General features: G+C 33.3%; 3 protein-coding genes across 4 annotated transcripts in view; 1 reads left to right on the forward strand and 2 right to left on the reverse strand.

The window, feature by feature from the left end:
- The window catches only part of LOC147065596 (uncharacterized), a 37,067-nt gene extending 35,440 nt beyond the window's left edge, over nt 1-1,627 (forward strand). For both annotated transcript variants that reach the window (XM_085956488.1, XM_085956487.1), the window contains exon 10: nt 465-1,627. In XM_085956488.1, the coding sequence (XP_085812614.1) occupies nt 465-839 (375 nt within the window). In that variant the 3' untranslated portion in view covers nt 840-1,627. The remainder of the gene's footprint in view (nt 1-464) is intronic.
- Nucleotides 1,628-2,393: 766 nt separating this feature from the next.
- Nucleotides 2,394-3,048, reverse strand: LOC147065597 (protein Abitram). Its single transcript, XM_085956497.1, has one exon. It carries the CDS (start codon nt 3,046-3,048, stop codon nt 2,437-2,439), a length of 612 nt encoding a protein of 203 aa, XP_085812623.1. The 3' UTR covers nt 2,394-2,436.
- Nucleotides 2,394-5,634, reverse strand: LOC147065598 (COX assembly mitochondrial protein 2 homolog). The gene is made up of 2 exons (XM_085956502.1): nt 5,450-5,634; nt 2,394-3,250 (listed from the first exon to the last, which is right to left on the reverse strand). The coding sequence occupies exons 1-2, from the start codon at nt 5,528-5,530 to the stop codon at nt 3,083-3,085; spliced, it is 249 nt and encodes an 82-aa protein (XP_085812628.1). The 5' UTR covers nt 5,531-5,634; the 3' UTR covers nt 2,394-3,082.
- Nucleotides 5,635-12,678: the final 7,044 nt, after the last annotated feature.

Raw genomic sequence — 12,678 nt, forward strand, 5'->3', positions numbered from 1 at the left:
ACGAACAATGCACTCTGTTTATATACTTACTACTTAACCAGTCAAATATTCATTTTATATTGAGTCGAGTATCCCTTAGAAAGAGAGTGCGATACAATGTTTGAGTCATATAAACACAAGGGCCCATTTCTTCAACATACATTATGTATCACAAAGATTTGGAAAATTATTTCATTTAATAATAATCTCATATATTTAAAAAACAATATAATAATCAAAAGACATAATTTTGATAAGATTATTAAGAAATCACAATATAGCAAATCCAACCATAACTACATAAATTTATACATATATTATTAAATTATCATTATATAATAATTATATATTGTCATAATATATTATTATCTCGAATAATACCAATATTGAATGGGAATACTATGCGTTTTACCCCATGATTTTTGTAATGTGTGGTTGTTGTTATGTCAAGTTTTATATTTCAATTTATGAAATTTTTTTTAAAGGTGAGAGTACGAAATCATGCCAAGATGGTTGATTGCTATCTAACAACCTACTACAATCACAAGACAATCTTCGGAAACAGGAAAGTAGTATCCGAAGCGATCATCGAACACCCACAGAACTACCACATCTACGAGGGACTGAGCACACTCACGAATATCTCCCGCTACGATTTACCAGACCCAGAAACCTACAGAGACTTCTTTAGGTTGAATCCTCTTTATGAATTCCAGCAACTTTCAGCCACTTGCACTTACTTCCGTGGCTGTCCCATCAATCGATTAGACGTAGCTATCGCTTATGATTTGCCAGAATTAGTCGGTAAATATAAGAAAATGGTGGAAACTGCCACCCCACAAGGTATGCCCAAGAGTTGATGAGATTCGAAAAGCAGTTGACTGTTTGTTTTGCTACGGCAAAAATACAATAAAAAAGAAATAATCACGAACGACATTTATTCAATGTTCATTCAATTGGCTTTCTACGCGTTCATTTATCATTCGGAGAATAGGTCCATTAAAAATCAATCATAAATTGCAATTACTACATTTATAAGTCCAACAAATCTCACACGTACTATAGATAAATATAATAATTTATTACAATATCTAGTCAAACATGGTTGTTTAAATTTTGAGAAAATATGTAATACGAAGAATTGTTCAAACTAACTCAAAGATTTACCATAGTATACTTAGATTTAATATTTATTTCTTTATATTTGTAGTTTTTTTTAGTGACGATTTCATATAAAATATTAATTCCCTTGTTATGTATGCTTTCTTCATAAAATATATTTATTATGACATAAAAGAGAAATATTTTAGGCTCGTGTAAAAATCATATAAACATAAATTGAATGTTTGCCTAAAATCCACGAATAACTTTTTACTATGCTTTGATATTTTTTTTTCATATAAATCAGCAAGCTTTTATTTATTTTACTGCAAGCTGTTTTCTTGAATGGCATTTTTTATGTACTGCTCTTTTATTAAAATGTAGATAGTAAGATACTGTTCCTTGAGTAAATATGTCAGTGATTTTTCCAAGTTATAATTTATGTATATTTGTTATGTAAATACCTTTAAGTTTTACAGGTTCAAAATACCTTTAATAAAAAAATTGAAAAAGGACTTAATGGATTATTTATTTATGTTATTATCCCTGACTTTTAATTGTTTATTTATTCCCTGAAAATATTTTGCGATTACAGTTAACCCTCGATCTATCAGAGTAGATGGGAGATCTTTTTTTCAGGTAATGCAACATTAATGAAATTGTTTAGATTTATTTTAAATTAGTGATTTTAATAATTCTAAATGTAATAACGATTACTTCACATTCTAATGGGCAGGACGGGATCTGAAAACCGACGAAATGACTGATCCTTGATAGTACACAACTTCAAATTTGGTGATCTTTTCAATTGAAATCTTGTCAAATCAAATATAAACAGAATCACACCAATAAAAATAATAAGTGAGGTCATGTAAGTTTTATGTAGGTTGAAAATGTGTAAATTTACAGAAAACAAAAACGTTTTACCATGCGGTGGTTCTGGTATATTTTAAATACCAAGTAAAGCAACACTGCGCACTTTTTGCACAAAACAAGGACTTATGTGAGTCTGTTTATGATCTAGTGCTATTTTTCTTTGTCTTTGTGGAACATCAGTAACGAAAAATAATGGAAAGGGACCCAAAAAGACAACATTATCATCATCAAGATCTTCCTCCACCTCCCCCTATCCTGGGCTAGTGTGCGCTGGCCGGTCTAGCATCTCTGTTGACAACGTCCATCCACCACCAATTGACACCGAATCTGTCCGGTCTGATATCCAAGATTCCTCTCAGCAGTTGAGCAAACAGACAACATTATGTGGCATTATTAATAATAATGTAGATAGGTAAAGGTTAATAAAAAGCAAAATATCTAATTAATATAACCTTTATTCACATTTTTTACAAGAAATAATTAAACAATAAGCGGCAATACCCTACCATTAAGCTTCTCTTGATACTGTTCAGGAGTTAGAAGTTCATCTTTTTTGGAATTACTATCGTTGATGTAAGACAAGACAACTGCTATGTAGCCATCCGAGTCCGGGTGGGTTTTCAAAAGCTTCGGGTTACTGAGAAGAGCTTCGTTGACCTCTATCAATTTCCCTTTGATGCAGCTGGAGATGTTGTATACTTTGCCACTGTCGCACGAGATTATGCAGAGCGTCGACGTCTCCTGAAGATGTTGTCCGCCCTTCTTGCCTTTTCCTTTAACTGCATTCTTCGTCCTGTCCGTGTTGCCAACTTGATAATCGATCGAGAAATTATCTTCAAGAAACAGTGGATGGGAAGGTGCTAGAGTAATGAGGCATATTTTGTTTGAGTGAAAAAGCAGAAGATGGTCATTCTCTGGTTCATTTTTAAAATCAATACAATATCTGCGAGAAAAATATCTATCCGTAACTGATTTATAAATGGCATCCGCGCATATGGAGTCGATAATGTTTGGAACCTTTTCTAAAGGTACGACATCCATATTTTCAACATTATTTGATTGTTCACACTTGCTATTTCCATTAGCATTCATTCTGGAAGATATTAATATTATTATAAAGAAACAATTATGAAGCGTTATTGGCTTTTTCGTCAATCCGTTTTAATATTGCGGCATGTTTTTCTTTTGCACTTATGATGTTAGCCGCTCTTCGCCGTAGTCTCTCTTGTTTTAAGCATTTTATCATCTCATCGTCGATTGAATTGCAAATGCCAATAAATTTTCGGAAAGTATACTGCAACAAAAAATAACAATATCAAAATGCATTAAAATAAAAAATAAAACATATGTGCATACTTAAGAGGGGGCTCAAGAGAAGGAGATTGAAATATAATCTAGTATCAAAAGGACATCGGCGTCGTTAGGACGTTAATTTAAATCGATATTTTCGCAAAAATCACTAATCATCGGAGATTTTATTAAAAAAAAAAAAAAAATATTATTGGTATTGTCGGCCATCTTACACATTATTATTTGATAAACAACTGCACGTGTCCGCCGATCAGAAAACAGGGCTGTCAAAATATTATATGGATTAATATTTTTAAAATGTTAATTTCGTCATAGTTTTTAATCAAACCTGTAAGTACATACTGATAACTTGGGTGGATATCGTAGCAAACATTCTATTGATATATCTACGGGTATATTATTATTATTACCTAATTCAAATTGAGCATAGGTTGATACTCAAATACTATTATAGTATGTTTATGATTTCGAGAAAATAATACGATGGTATATAATCCATATCAATTATTTGAAAACATTACATTTGCATGTAGGTACATGTATAATATAGTGAAAAGGTCAGATACCTGTTTAATTTGCAAGATAACATCAAAATTTGTATATACTTACCTAAATGAAGAATGACATTCATGAGTGAGCACGGCTCAAAGCTAGGAAAATGTGTTTTTTTCAATTTGAAAATATTTTAATTGTGTATTATTTTATTACAGATTCATAATACATTATATAACTAATAGAACATACTGTTTTTTTCTATGAATAAAAAAGACTGGAAGGAACATATTGTGTCACGGCAATCAAGAAAGACCGGAAAATATGGCCAACAATGCATGATATACAAACATAAAATACACAAAATTACCTATTTAAGTTTACCGCACACGTGCAGACCACGCGATATTTGTTTACGCAAAGTCGTCGCTTTCCAAAATGGCGAATTTGGTTGCCAGTTTTTATGGCGATGAATCAGTATGTTCCTTCCTGTCTTTTTTTATTCGTAGGTTTGTTTACTATGTACACCAAGAAATTTCCATTTATAAAATCGGAAATGAGTTTTGGAATATAATGCAACTAAAACTGGAAAAATTCTATCATGGGTGTTTACTTCTTGAATTAGTTGACCCCAGAAACAACAGGTCCATTCCACTACGTGAACCACAGTGGATATTATGCCGGGTCCACATTGGCAACATGTCGCCGGCAACCTCGTTAAATTTTACGATAAGTATGATAATTATCGTTAAATTTCTTAAGCCATTATGATAATTATCGTAAAATTTATCGAGGTTGTCGCGCGACATGTTGCCAGTGTGGACCCAGCATTAGATGCACAAAACTTGAATAAAATATATTATAAATAAAATTTAAAAAGTACAATATAATTAATTGCTTCGACAGCCCTGGTGTCGCCCGCCAGTCGGATGGACTAATAAAAAAATAATGTGTCTAGTGACTGTATGTTAATAATTATTTTTAGGCACTCATGATATAAATTATTTCGCCCATTGGCTTTACATACAATAATGCTTCTTCCTACCACTTGTTTCACTAGTATAAAAGTGAAGTTGCGCAGCCAATAAAAAGTCACTTTCTTTTTATAATAGGCAGACACTAAATTCTACGTTTTAAAAAATATGCATTAGAATTAAACAATACCTATTATTTTTAATACGTAGGTCCTAAACATTACAAATAAACACTATTCATTAGTAATGTTTTTTGGATAGCACATGAAATAAAAATGTAGGTAGATATGTATGTCAACATCCTTCGTATATTTAGTTCTCGGACAATTTCAGGTTAAAAAGTTATTAATATATTATTAAGTTTATATCGTGGCTAACACATAATCAAAAAAGTTATCATATCCATCATATCAGTTGCAATACTTCACACCAAAGAACTGATAACCATATTGAATTTAGTAACATTTATTAGAAAATACTATTTTTTGGTCACCCCATAGCTTCACTTCACAAGCTTCACTTGGAGGGAGTTTATTGAGACAAACATTGGCGGCAACCTTTTTATATTAACTAGTAGACCAGTTATTATGGACCACATGTAAAAAAATCATATTTTCAATTCTCAAGGCCGATTCTGTAGAGCTTCCCCTTAACGTAGAATAATAATATATTTACTGGATAGAATTAACCTAAAAATATCGTGAAAAATTACCAACCTGATTATGACATGCTTTCAGTGCGTTTATTAATTTATTACATTCCTCTGTATGCAGTTGAGGTGACAAATCTGTATGCATAACTTTTCACTGTTATTTAAAACAACAATGCAATAAATAATACGTAATACCGTCGATATTCGATAAATAAAATGTCAAAACCATAGACTAATATACTTTTAGTCAAAACCAGTGTTGCCATATTTTGAAAGTGGAATTATAGTACATTGCCTTCAAAATTATAGTATTTCGGCAAAAAATATAGTACGCGTTGATTGACCAATAATTTTCTGCATTTTCAAAAAATTAAACGTGGGATAATTTACGTCTTGTTTTTTAAACAAAATAACCATGAAGGGTAATTAACATCTCGTTTTTTTAGACAAAATTCAAATGTTAAGTCAGTGGTTTCCAAACTTTATGTTACTACGCCTCCCTTTTAAAAAAATCTAAAACTAGGCTCCCCCCCTTATTTCATTAAATAATACATACACCTTTTAAATAGTCAACAATGTACCAACTTACGAATACAAAAATGGAAAAAAACAAGGTTTTACTACTTATATTACATAATTTTTTGAAGAATGTGCTTGCTTATTAGCACAATCAATTTCAATATTAATCAATCCAAATTCATCTTCGTTCATTGACAAATGGGTTCTATCATGGACCGCCCGGGTCAAGATTTTTCCACCACATAATGAAAATATTTAATAGTTCCGAAGCAAAGCAGCGCCTTTTTTTGCTATTAATAAAATAATGTGAAATGTGCATTAGCAAACTAACCACTCAGTAAATAGATTTTTGTTTGCTTCAATATATCTATATAGAAATAATTTAAAAGTGGAGACATGGCGAACTTTTTTTTTTTTGTCATTTTGATTTCATATGCTCCAATTTTTTATGAATGCCTTCACTTTGTCGTTTTAAATCAGTGAATGTATTAGTGGTCCTTGGATTAATTTATTCGCTCAATTTCTTTAAAATTGCAACCAAATTCACGTGAAACACACCAACCAAGTGAGGGATTATAAAATTAGTCTCCATATTTGCAGGAAGGTTTGTAAACAACCTTTTAGGCCATCCTCCCACGGCGCAACTTATGTCCGTCGGAACTGAAACTAAAATTCCAGCCAGTATCTAGCTAATGTATTTCAATGGCGGCTCGCTGACGGCGAGACTGGAATCTCTCAGCTTCAAAACGGTCGGGAAGAGATGCGACATGCTAGTCGCGTGGTCTCTGAAGTTTCCAGTCACCGTAAAACAGTGGTACCAACTGAAACTGACACGGTGAAAAATCATATTTTCTTACCAAAATTGGTTAAATATTAATTGGAAAATCAAAATAACCTTATGTTAACGCTGCAGCGCGCGTGTTGTCAGTTTTTGTACAGCACGGTTGATAGTTGAGTTTGACAGTTTGAGGTTATGTGATTATTATTTCAACTGGGTTTCAGTAGCGCCGTGTGCGAAGCATCACATTGGTCAGTTTATGAGTTCCTTCATAAACCAGTTCCATCAGATTTCAGTTGCGCCGTGGGAGGATGGCCTTATAGGACTGTTTTTTGTGTAGTTTATAGCTAGCGGCCGTTTTATAAACCATGCATTTGCAAACTACAAACCTGTGGCTACATTAATTGTGTTAAACTTTTCGCGCCTCCCTTTGCAACACTCCCGCCATCCAGTTTGGAAATCGCTGTGTTAAGTATTAACGTTATATTAAGTTATTAACCTTTTTTTAGACATGGGGATTTTTTTGCTTCTCACGGATTATTTTGGCGTTGTTTTTCTTCTATTAGCAACTTTTTTTTCCGATTTCTCAAAATTATAGTATTTTGGGCGTACTATACCTGTTTTATATCGTACATAGTACGCAGACGAAAATTATAGTACAAATACTATAATTATAGTACGGTTGGCAACACTGGTCAAAACTGTTTCTTTGGAAAAGTGACACTTGTTTTTATCATTGAATGTTGCCAGCCTATACGCGCCCCCACGCATCCTATGTCATAGACAATAGTAATTATAATAGTAGTATATTCAATCAAAATCGCTTTATAAAAAATACCCAACAATTATAAAATATTTCTTCATAACAAATATAAAGTATCTACATTGGAGTAGTAAAAAATACAGTCGATTTAAAAACATAATGCCTATAAAATTAAAATATAAATAAATAAATTATAATGGTGCTGTTTTCTTGTGGATTTTTACTATTGTATAATTTAACAATATGAATGTAATAAGAGCTTTTAGAATGAGCGTCTTGACTAGGTACTTATGTATATGTTACGCCGAATATGCGAAATTGACTATTACATGACATGGGCAAAATTTTGGCTAATTCATGTAATAGTCAAGCCTGTTGCCTTATTCCTGAATTAGGTAAATTTTCTGCCGAGTGCGTGAATTCGCCATGGTATGGAATTCTTAAACTGTCAACATGACAGAAGAAAAAGTAAATTTAATACGGATGGTTTTATTAGTTATAATTATTGGACATAATATAATATTATTAGGTTAGGTTAGGTTAGGTTTTGTAATTCTGAATTAAATTATTCAACTGAATGTCCATTTTGAGGTTAGCTAACAAGTATCAACAAACTATAACAAACATACAATCGACCATTGCACGATTGATACCCAATCACGAATCAAATCGCAAAAATACCTTTCAATAAAATTCTTCCGTTATCATTTGTACCTCAGAGGCAGACGGATGCAAACCCAAATACCCAATTGTTCAGGAGAGCCAAAAAACAATATTTATTTTAAACGAATACTCATAACTTCTAAGAAAATATACATAGAATGATCATTATTTTTTTTATTCTAATTCAATTAAAGTACTTCTGGAATATGTAAGAAAGGAATAAATATAATACAATTTTATATCTAAAAAAATAAAATAAAAAACGTAGTGTGGATTTGCATCCTTCTGCCTCTAAAGATATTTTGTTAATGTGGATTTGTATCTTATTTACCTAGCCAAAATAAAACAATTTATAAGTTAAAAAAATGTATAGGTATAAATATAACAAAGCAAAATTTAAATTTTTATTATGTCATCATCATCATCACCAGCCTGAATCTATTCACTGCTGGATGAAGGCCTCGCTAATCTCCAAGCTGATTCCACTTCTCTCGTTCCTGTGCGTTGCGTTGCCAAGTTTTTCCGCAGAACTTAATCATTTCATCGATCCAGCGGCCTCTAGGTCTACCTTGCGGATGTTTTTTACCTCTTGGATATACCACTGGATGACTAAATTTGTCCAACGATTGTTCTTTCTTCGAGCCATGTTCCAGCCCATTTCCATTTGAAGTTTTTAGCAAACTCTATCACATCATTAATCCTTGTCTGTTCCCTTATCCACTCATTCCCTTTTTTGTCCTTTTGCGTTATGCCCAGCATGCACCTTTCCATACCACGTTGTGCTACTCTAAGTTTCTGGATCTCTCTTTTACGTAGGCTCAATGTTTCACACGCATGTGGTTACGGGAAGTACACACTGGTTGGACACTTTGCACTTTAGGCATTTTCGAAGAAATTATTCAGGCGGCCAAAAGCACTCTAGCCTAGCTTTACTCTGCGAACAATTTCATCAAATATACATCCATCTATAGACACTTACTATGCCAGATAGATGTAGTTTTTCACCTGTTCGAGCTGAATGCCATTGATGAGGATCTCTTTTTGGCCCGCAAAGCAGTTTAACGTGACTTTATTCTTTGATACATTTATTTTCAAGCCTACTTTGTTGCTTACTCCAGCGAGTTACTGCATTCTGCTTTGGAGGCCTTCTGAGTCTTGCAAACTACTATTTATTATTATCGGCAAAGCGTAGATGACTCACGTATTCTCCATTTATGGGAACCCGTGTCATTCCAGTCAAGTTGTCTAAATAAGTCTTCAAATGTAGCTGTAAATAGTTTAGGTGAGATTGTATCACCTTGTCGGACTCCTTTGCTGGTAGGAAATGCGCAATGGTTTATGGAGATGTTGTGGCGCTACTGTATATATTATTGAAAATATTTATATAGCGCCCGGGGATTCCTCGATTTCTGAGTGCATCGAGTATTGAAAATTTCTTTATGGAATTGAACGCTTTCTCATAGTCTATAAAACCCATGGATAGCGGCAGCTTGTATTAATGTTACCGCTCTGATTTCTCTGATGACTTGGATAATATGGTCCATAGTGCTGTATCCTCCTCTAAAGCTCGTTCTCCTGGCTGGTTCTTGTCTAGTACATATTGCAGACGGTTTGAGAGAATTTTATCTTAGTGGATTATTGGATTTGCATCCTTCTGCCTCTAAGGTAGGTATGGCACTTGCATCTTTATTCTATGCATATCTTGGACTAGGACTTTCATCTCTCTGCCACTAATAGATAAAGCCTTTAGCATGACGATTCTTAAAAAAACTCATTTTCCCCAAAAACGGAGTTGCATCCGTCTGCCTCTGAGGTACAGATATTATAGTTCTAGATTTTTTTGCGCATAGTAAATGGATATGAACGTCACTTTAGTTATTGATTGGTATATTTTTATATTATAATCAATGACCTAGCATTGATTTCATCAATGCTAGGTACCGGATTCAGATTTTGCAAGTATTTATGCTCCGACACAGAGCTATCCTGATGAAAAAGTGGAAGAGTTTTACGAGTAAATAACATCCTTGAAAAATAAAAGTAAATGTCACTTCAACATCATAATGGGAGATTTCAATGCACGTATTGGATCATACCAAAGAGATATGTAGCGGTCGGACATTTCGGACATTCAATTCAATTTAATTTCAATTCAATTCAATTTATTTATTTTTAACATATTGTGGACTTTACAAATTATAAGTTTAAGACGTTCACAACATGACATATAGAAACAAAGAAATATACTTCAAACAGTAAGTGTTACATAAAAAAAAGAGATAGATAGTATGTTATTAAACAGTAGAAATATGTACATACAAAAATATGAATTAGATAGGTACAGGGAAGTACACCGGATGAGTTAAGCAGACCCTATTTTAAGAATTTATAAAACAACGTCTACCTATACTCATCTTCACGTAGGTGGAATATATCAACACCCGAAGCAATTTCGTTGAACATAGTTATCGCCCTCCCAATTGACATTGCCAGTGGCAGGTTGGTTCTGCACAGGGAATTTGTATGAAATATTTGTATACGAAAAATGAATAGCGTGTAAATAGATCTAGAGCTTCCAACCCTGTTTTTACTGAAACCTGCTAACTGGGTAACCACGGATATGTAAACTAACCGAAAACCGGGTTATTATTATATAATTATTAGTAGGTATATGAACTAAAGAGACAAACCGCGAAAATAACATGTGAAAGCTTTTTCAAAAACGTCGCGTCGTAACAAATAATCAACATCTCAGTCTTCACTCAAGTAATAAAATCGCCTGCCTAAATTACTTTATTACTTACTTACCCTTTAAATGGCTTACTTTTATTGTTATTGATATAGTGTGAGACAAATTCCATAGAATAAATAATAGCGCGGCGGTCTTTAAGGATTACGCGTGGCTTAGATATCCACGGCAAATCTATAGAGCTGTGGGATATCGACAACTGCTTTGGGTTTTTTGCTTAATCCCCTAAATTGAGTAGGTACACGTCTTGTCTTGCCCGTAAATAATTTTGTTTGTATACAAATATATTGTAAATAATGTAAATAAGCAAACTAACCGCTAACTGGATAGTAAGTAATTTTCCTCTGGTTAATAATAATTGGAAGCCCTACATGGGTCCCATCATTTTTGTTTATTAGATTGATTTTTTCAACCCACACCATTAATTAAAATGTGTTTTATACTTTCTGTTAATATATTATTATAAATGCGATTAATGTTATACCTATTTAGAATTACCTGTTGTATGTAAATATTGCTGTACTTATCTTGTTATTACTTAATCTTATATATTATGTGACGTATAAGTTGAATGGGATTTTTATAATTATATTTAATATTTTTCATAATTATTCTGTACAATGTGTTATTTATGTTCATTCATTTCATATAAATATACTTTCTAGAAAGTATATTCCTAATTGTGTGTGAAATTAATAAGTATGTATGTTAATCTAAAAACTTGTAAATTAAAAATTAGTAATATGTAAGTATTTAAAATATGTTTCGTATTAAGTCTTTCTAATGAAAGTAGTCATCAATAATGCGGCTCTGTGCGTGCTACGAAGGTCATTTTTTATGCGTCCACACATTAACTCACACTACTAAAATCCTGCTTCACTTTCAAACGTTTGTAGAATAGGAGATCGGAGTTCTATTTATTTTCTTTTCTGTGGTTCTGCACCTTGGGAGAACAAACAACTGATGTTCTCTATTTCTAAGAAAGTTATCAGGGACACACAGAGAGTTCTCATTTATACCTCGTATAATTCGAAAAAAATACGTAGCTAAATAAAGATTGGTACTGTTCGGTTATACGGAATACAGCGGAAAACGCATTTTCAAAATACCCGATATACTGGATTATTTATTTTGTTAGTTTGGGTTAGTTTAGGTTAGGTTAGGTTGGGTTAGGTTAGGTTAGGTTAGGTTAGGTGTGGTTAGGTTAACCTAACAAATAATCCAGTTTATCGGCTATTTTCAAAATATGTTTTCCGCTGTATTCCGTATAGCCGAAAAAGATTTCTTCTAAATTGCAAACTGCAGTATGTAAGCATGCCTAAGAGAAAGTCAGTTGGATAAAGCCACGGATAGTATCCGTACAACCTCAAATAAAGGAGTCTCAAGAATTTTCTTCTGAACCCTCTCCACCATAAGGCTATACTTCAACAGATGCGGTGCACAATTGATGAACTGGTGCACATGAAATTGTTCGCAGAGTAAAGCTAGGCTGGAGTGCTTTTGGCCGCCTGAATGATATCTTCAAAAGTGACCGTCCACTGTGCCTAAAGCGCAAAGTGTTCAACCAGTGTGTGCTTCCCGTGATCACATAGAGATCCAGAAACTTAGAGTAGCACAACGTGGTATGGAGGTGTATGCTGGGCATAACGCGAAAGGACAAAAAGAGGAATGAGTGGATAAGGAAGCAGACAAGGGTTTGCGATGTAATAGAGTTTATTAAAAGCCTTAAATGGAGATGGGCTGGACACATAGCTCGAAGAAGAGACAATCGTTGGACAAATCTAGTCATCCAGTGGTATCCAAGAAGTACAAAACGTCCGC

The sequence above is a fragment of the Rhyacophila brunnea genome, unplaced genomic scaffold, assembly GCF_057557595.1.
Source record: "Rhyacophila brunnea isolate RB1 unplaced genomic scaffold, BYU_Rbru_1.0 scaffold_6, whole genome shotgun sequence".
Taxonomy (NCBI): domain Eukaryota; kingdom Metazoa; phylum Arthropoda; class Insecta; order Trichoptera; family Rhyacophilidae; genus Rhyacophila; species Rhyacophila brunnea.

Coding starts and splice junctions, on each gene's coding strand:
- LOC147065597 (XM_085956497.1), bottom strand. CDS start 3,048: ATGAATGCTAATGGAAATAGCAAGTGTGAACAATCAAATAATGTTGAA.
- LOC147065598 (XM_085956502.1), bottom strand. CDS start 5,530: ATGCATACAGATTTGTCACCTCAACTGCATACAGAGGAATGTAATAAA. Junction 3,251..5,449: donor TGAAAGCATGTCATAATCAG/GTTGGTAATTTT, acceptor TTTTTGTTGCAG/TATACTTTCCGAAAATTTAT.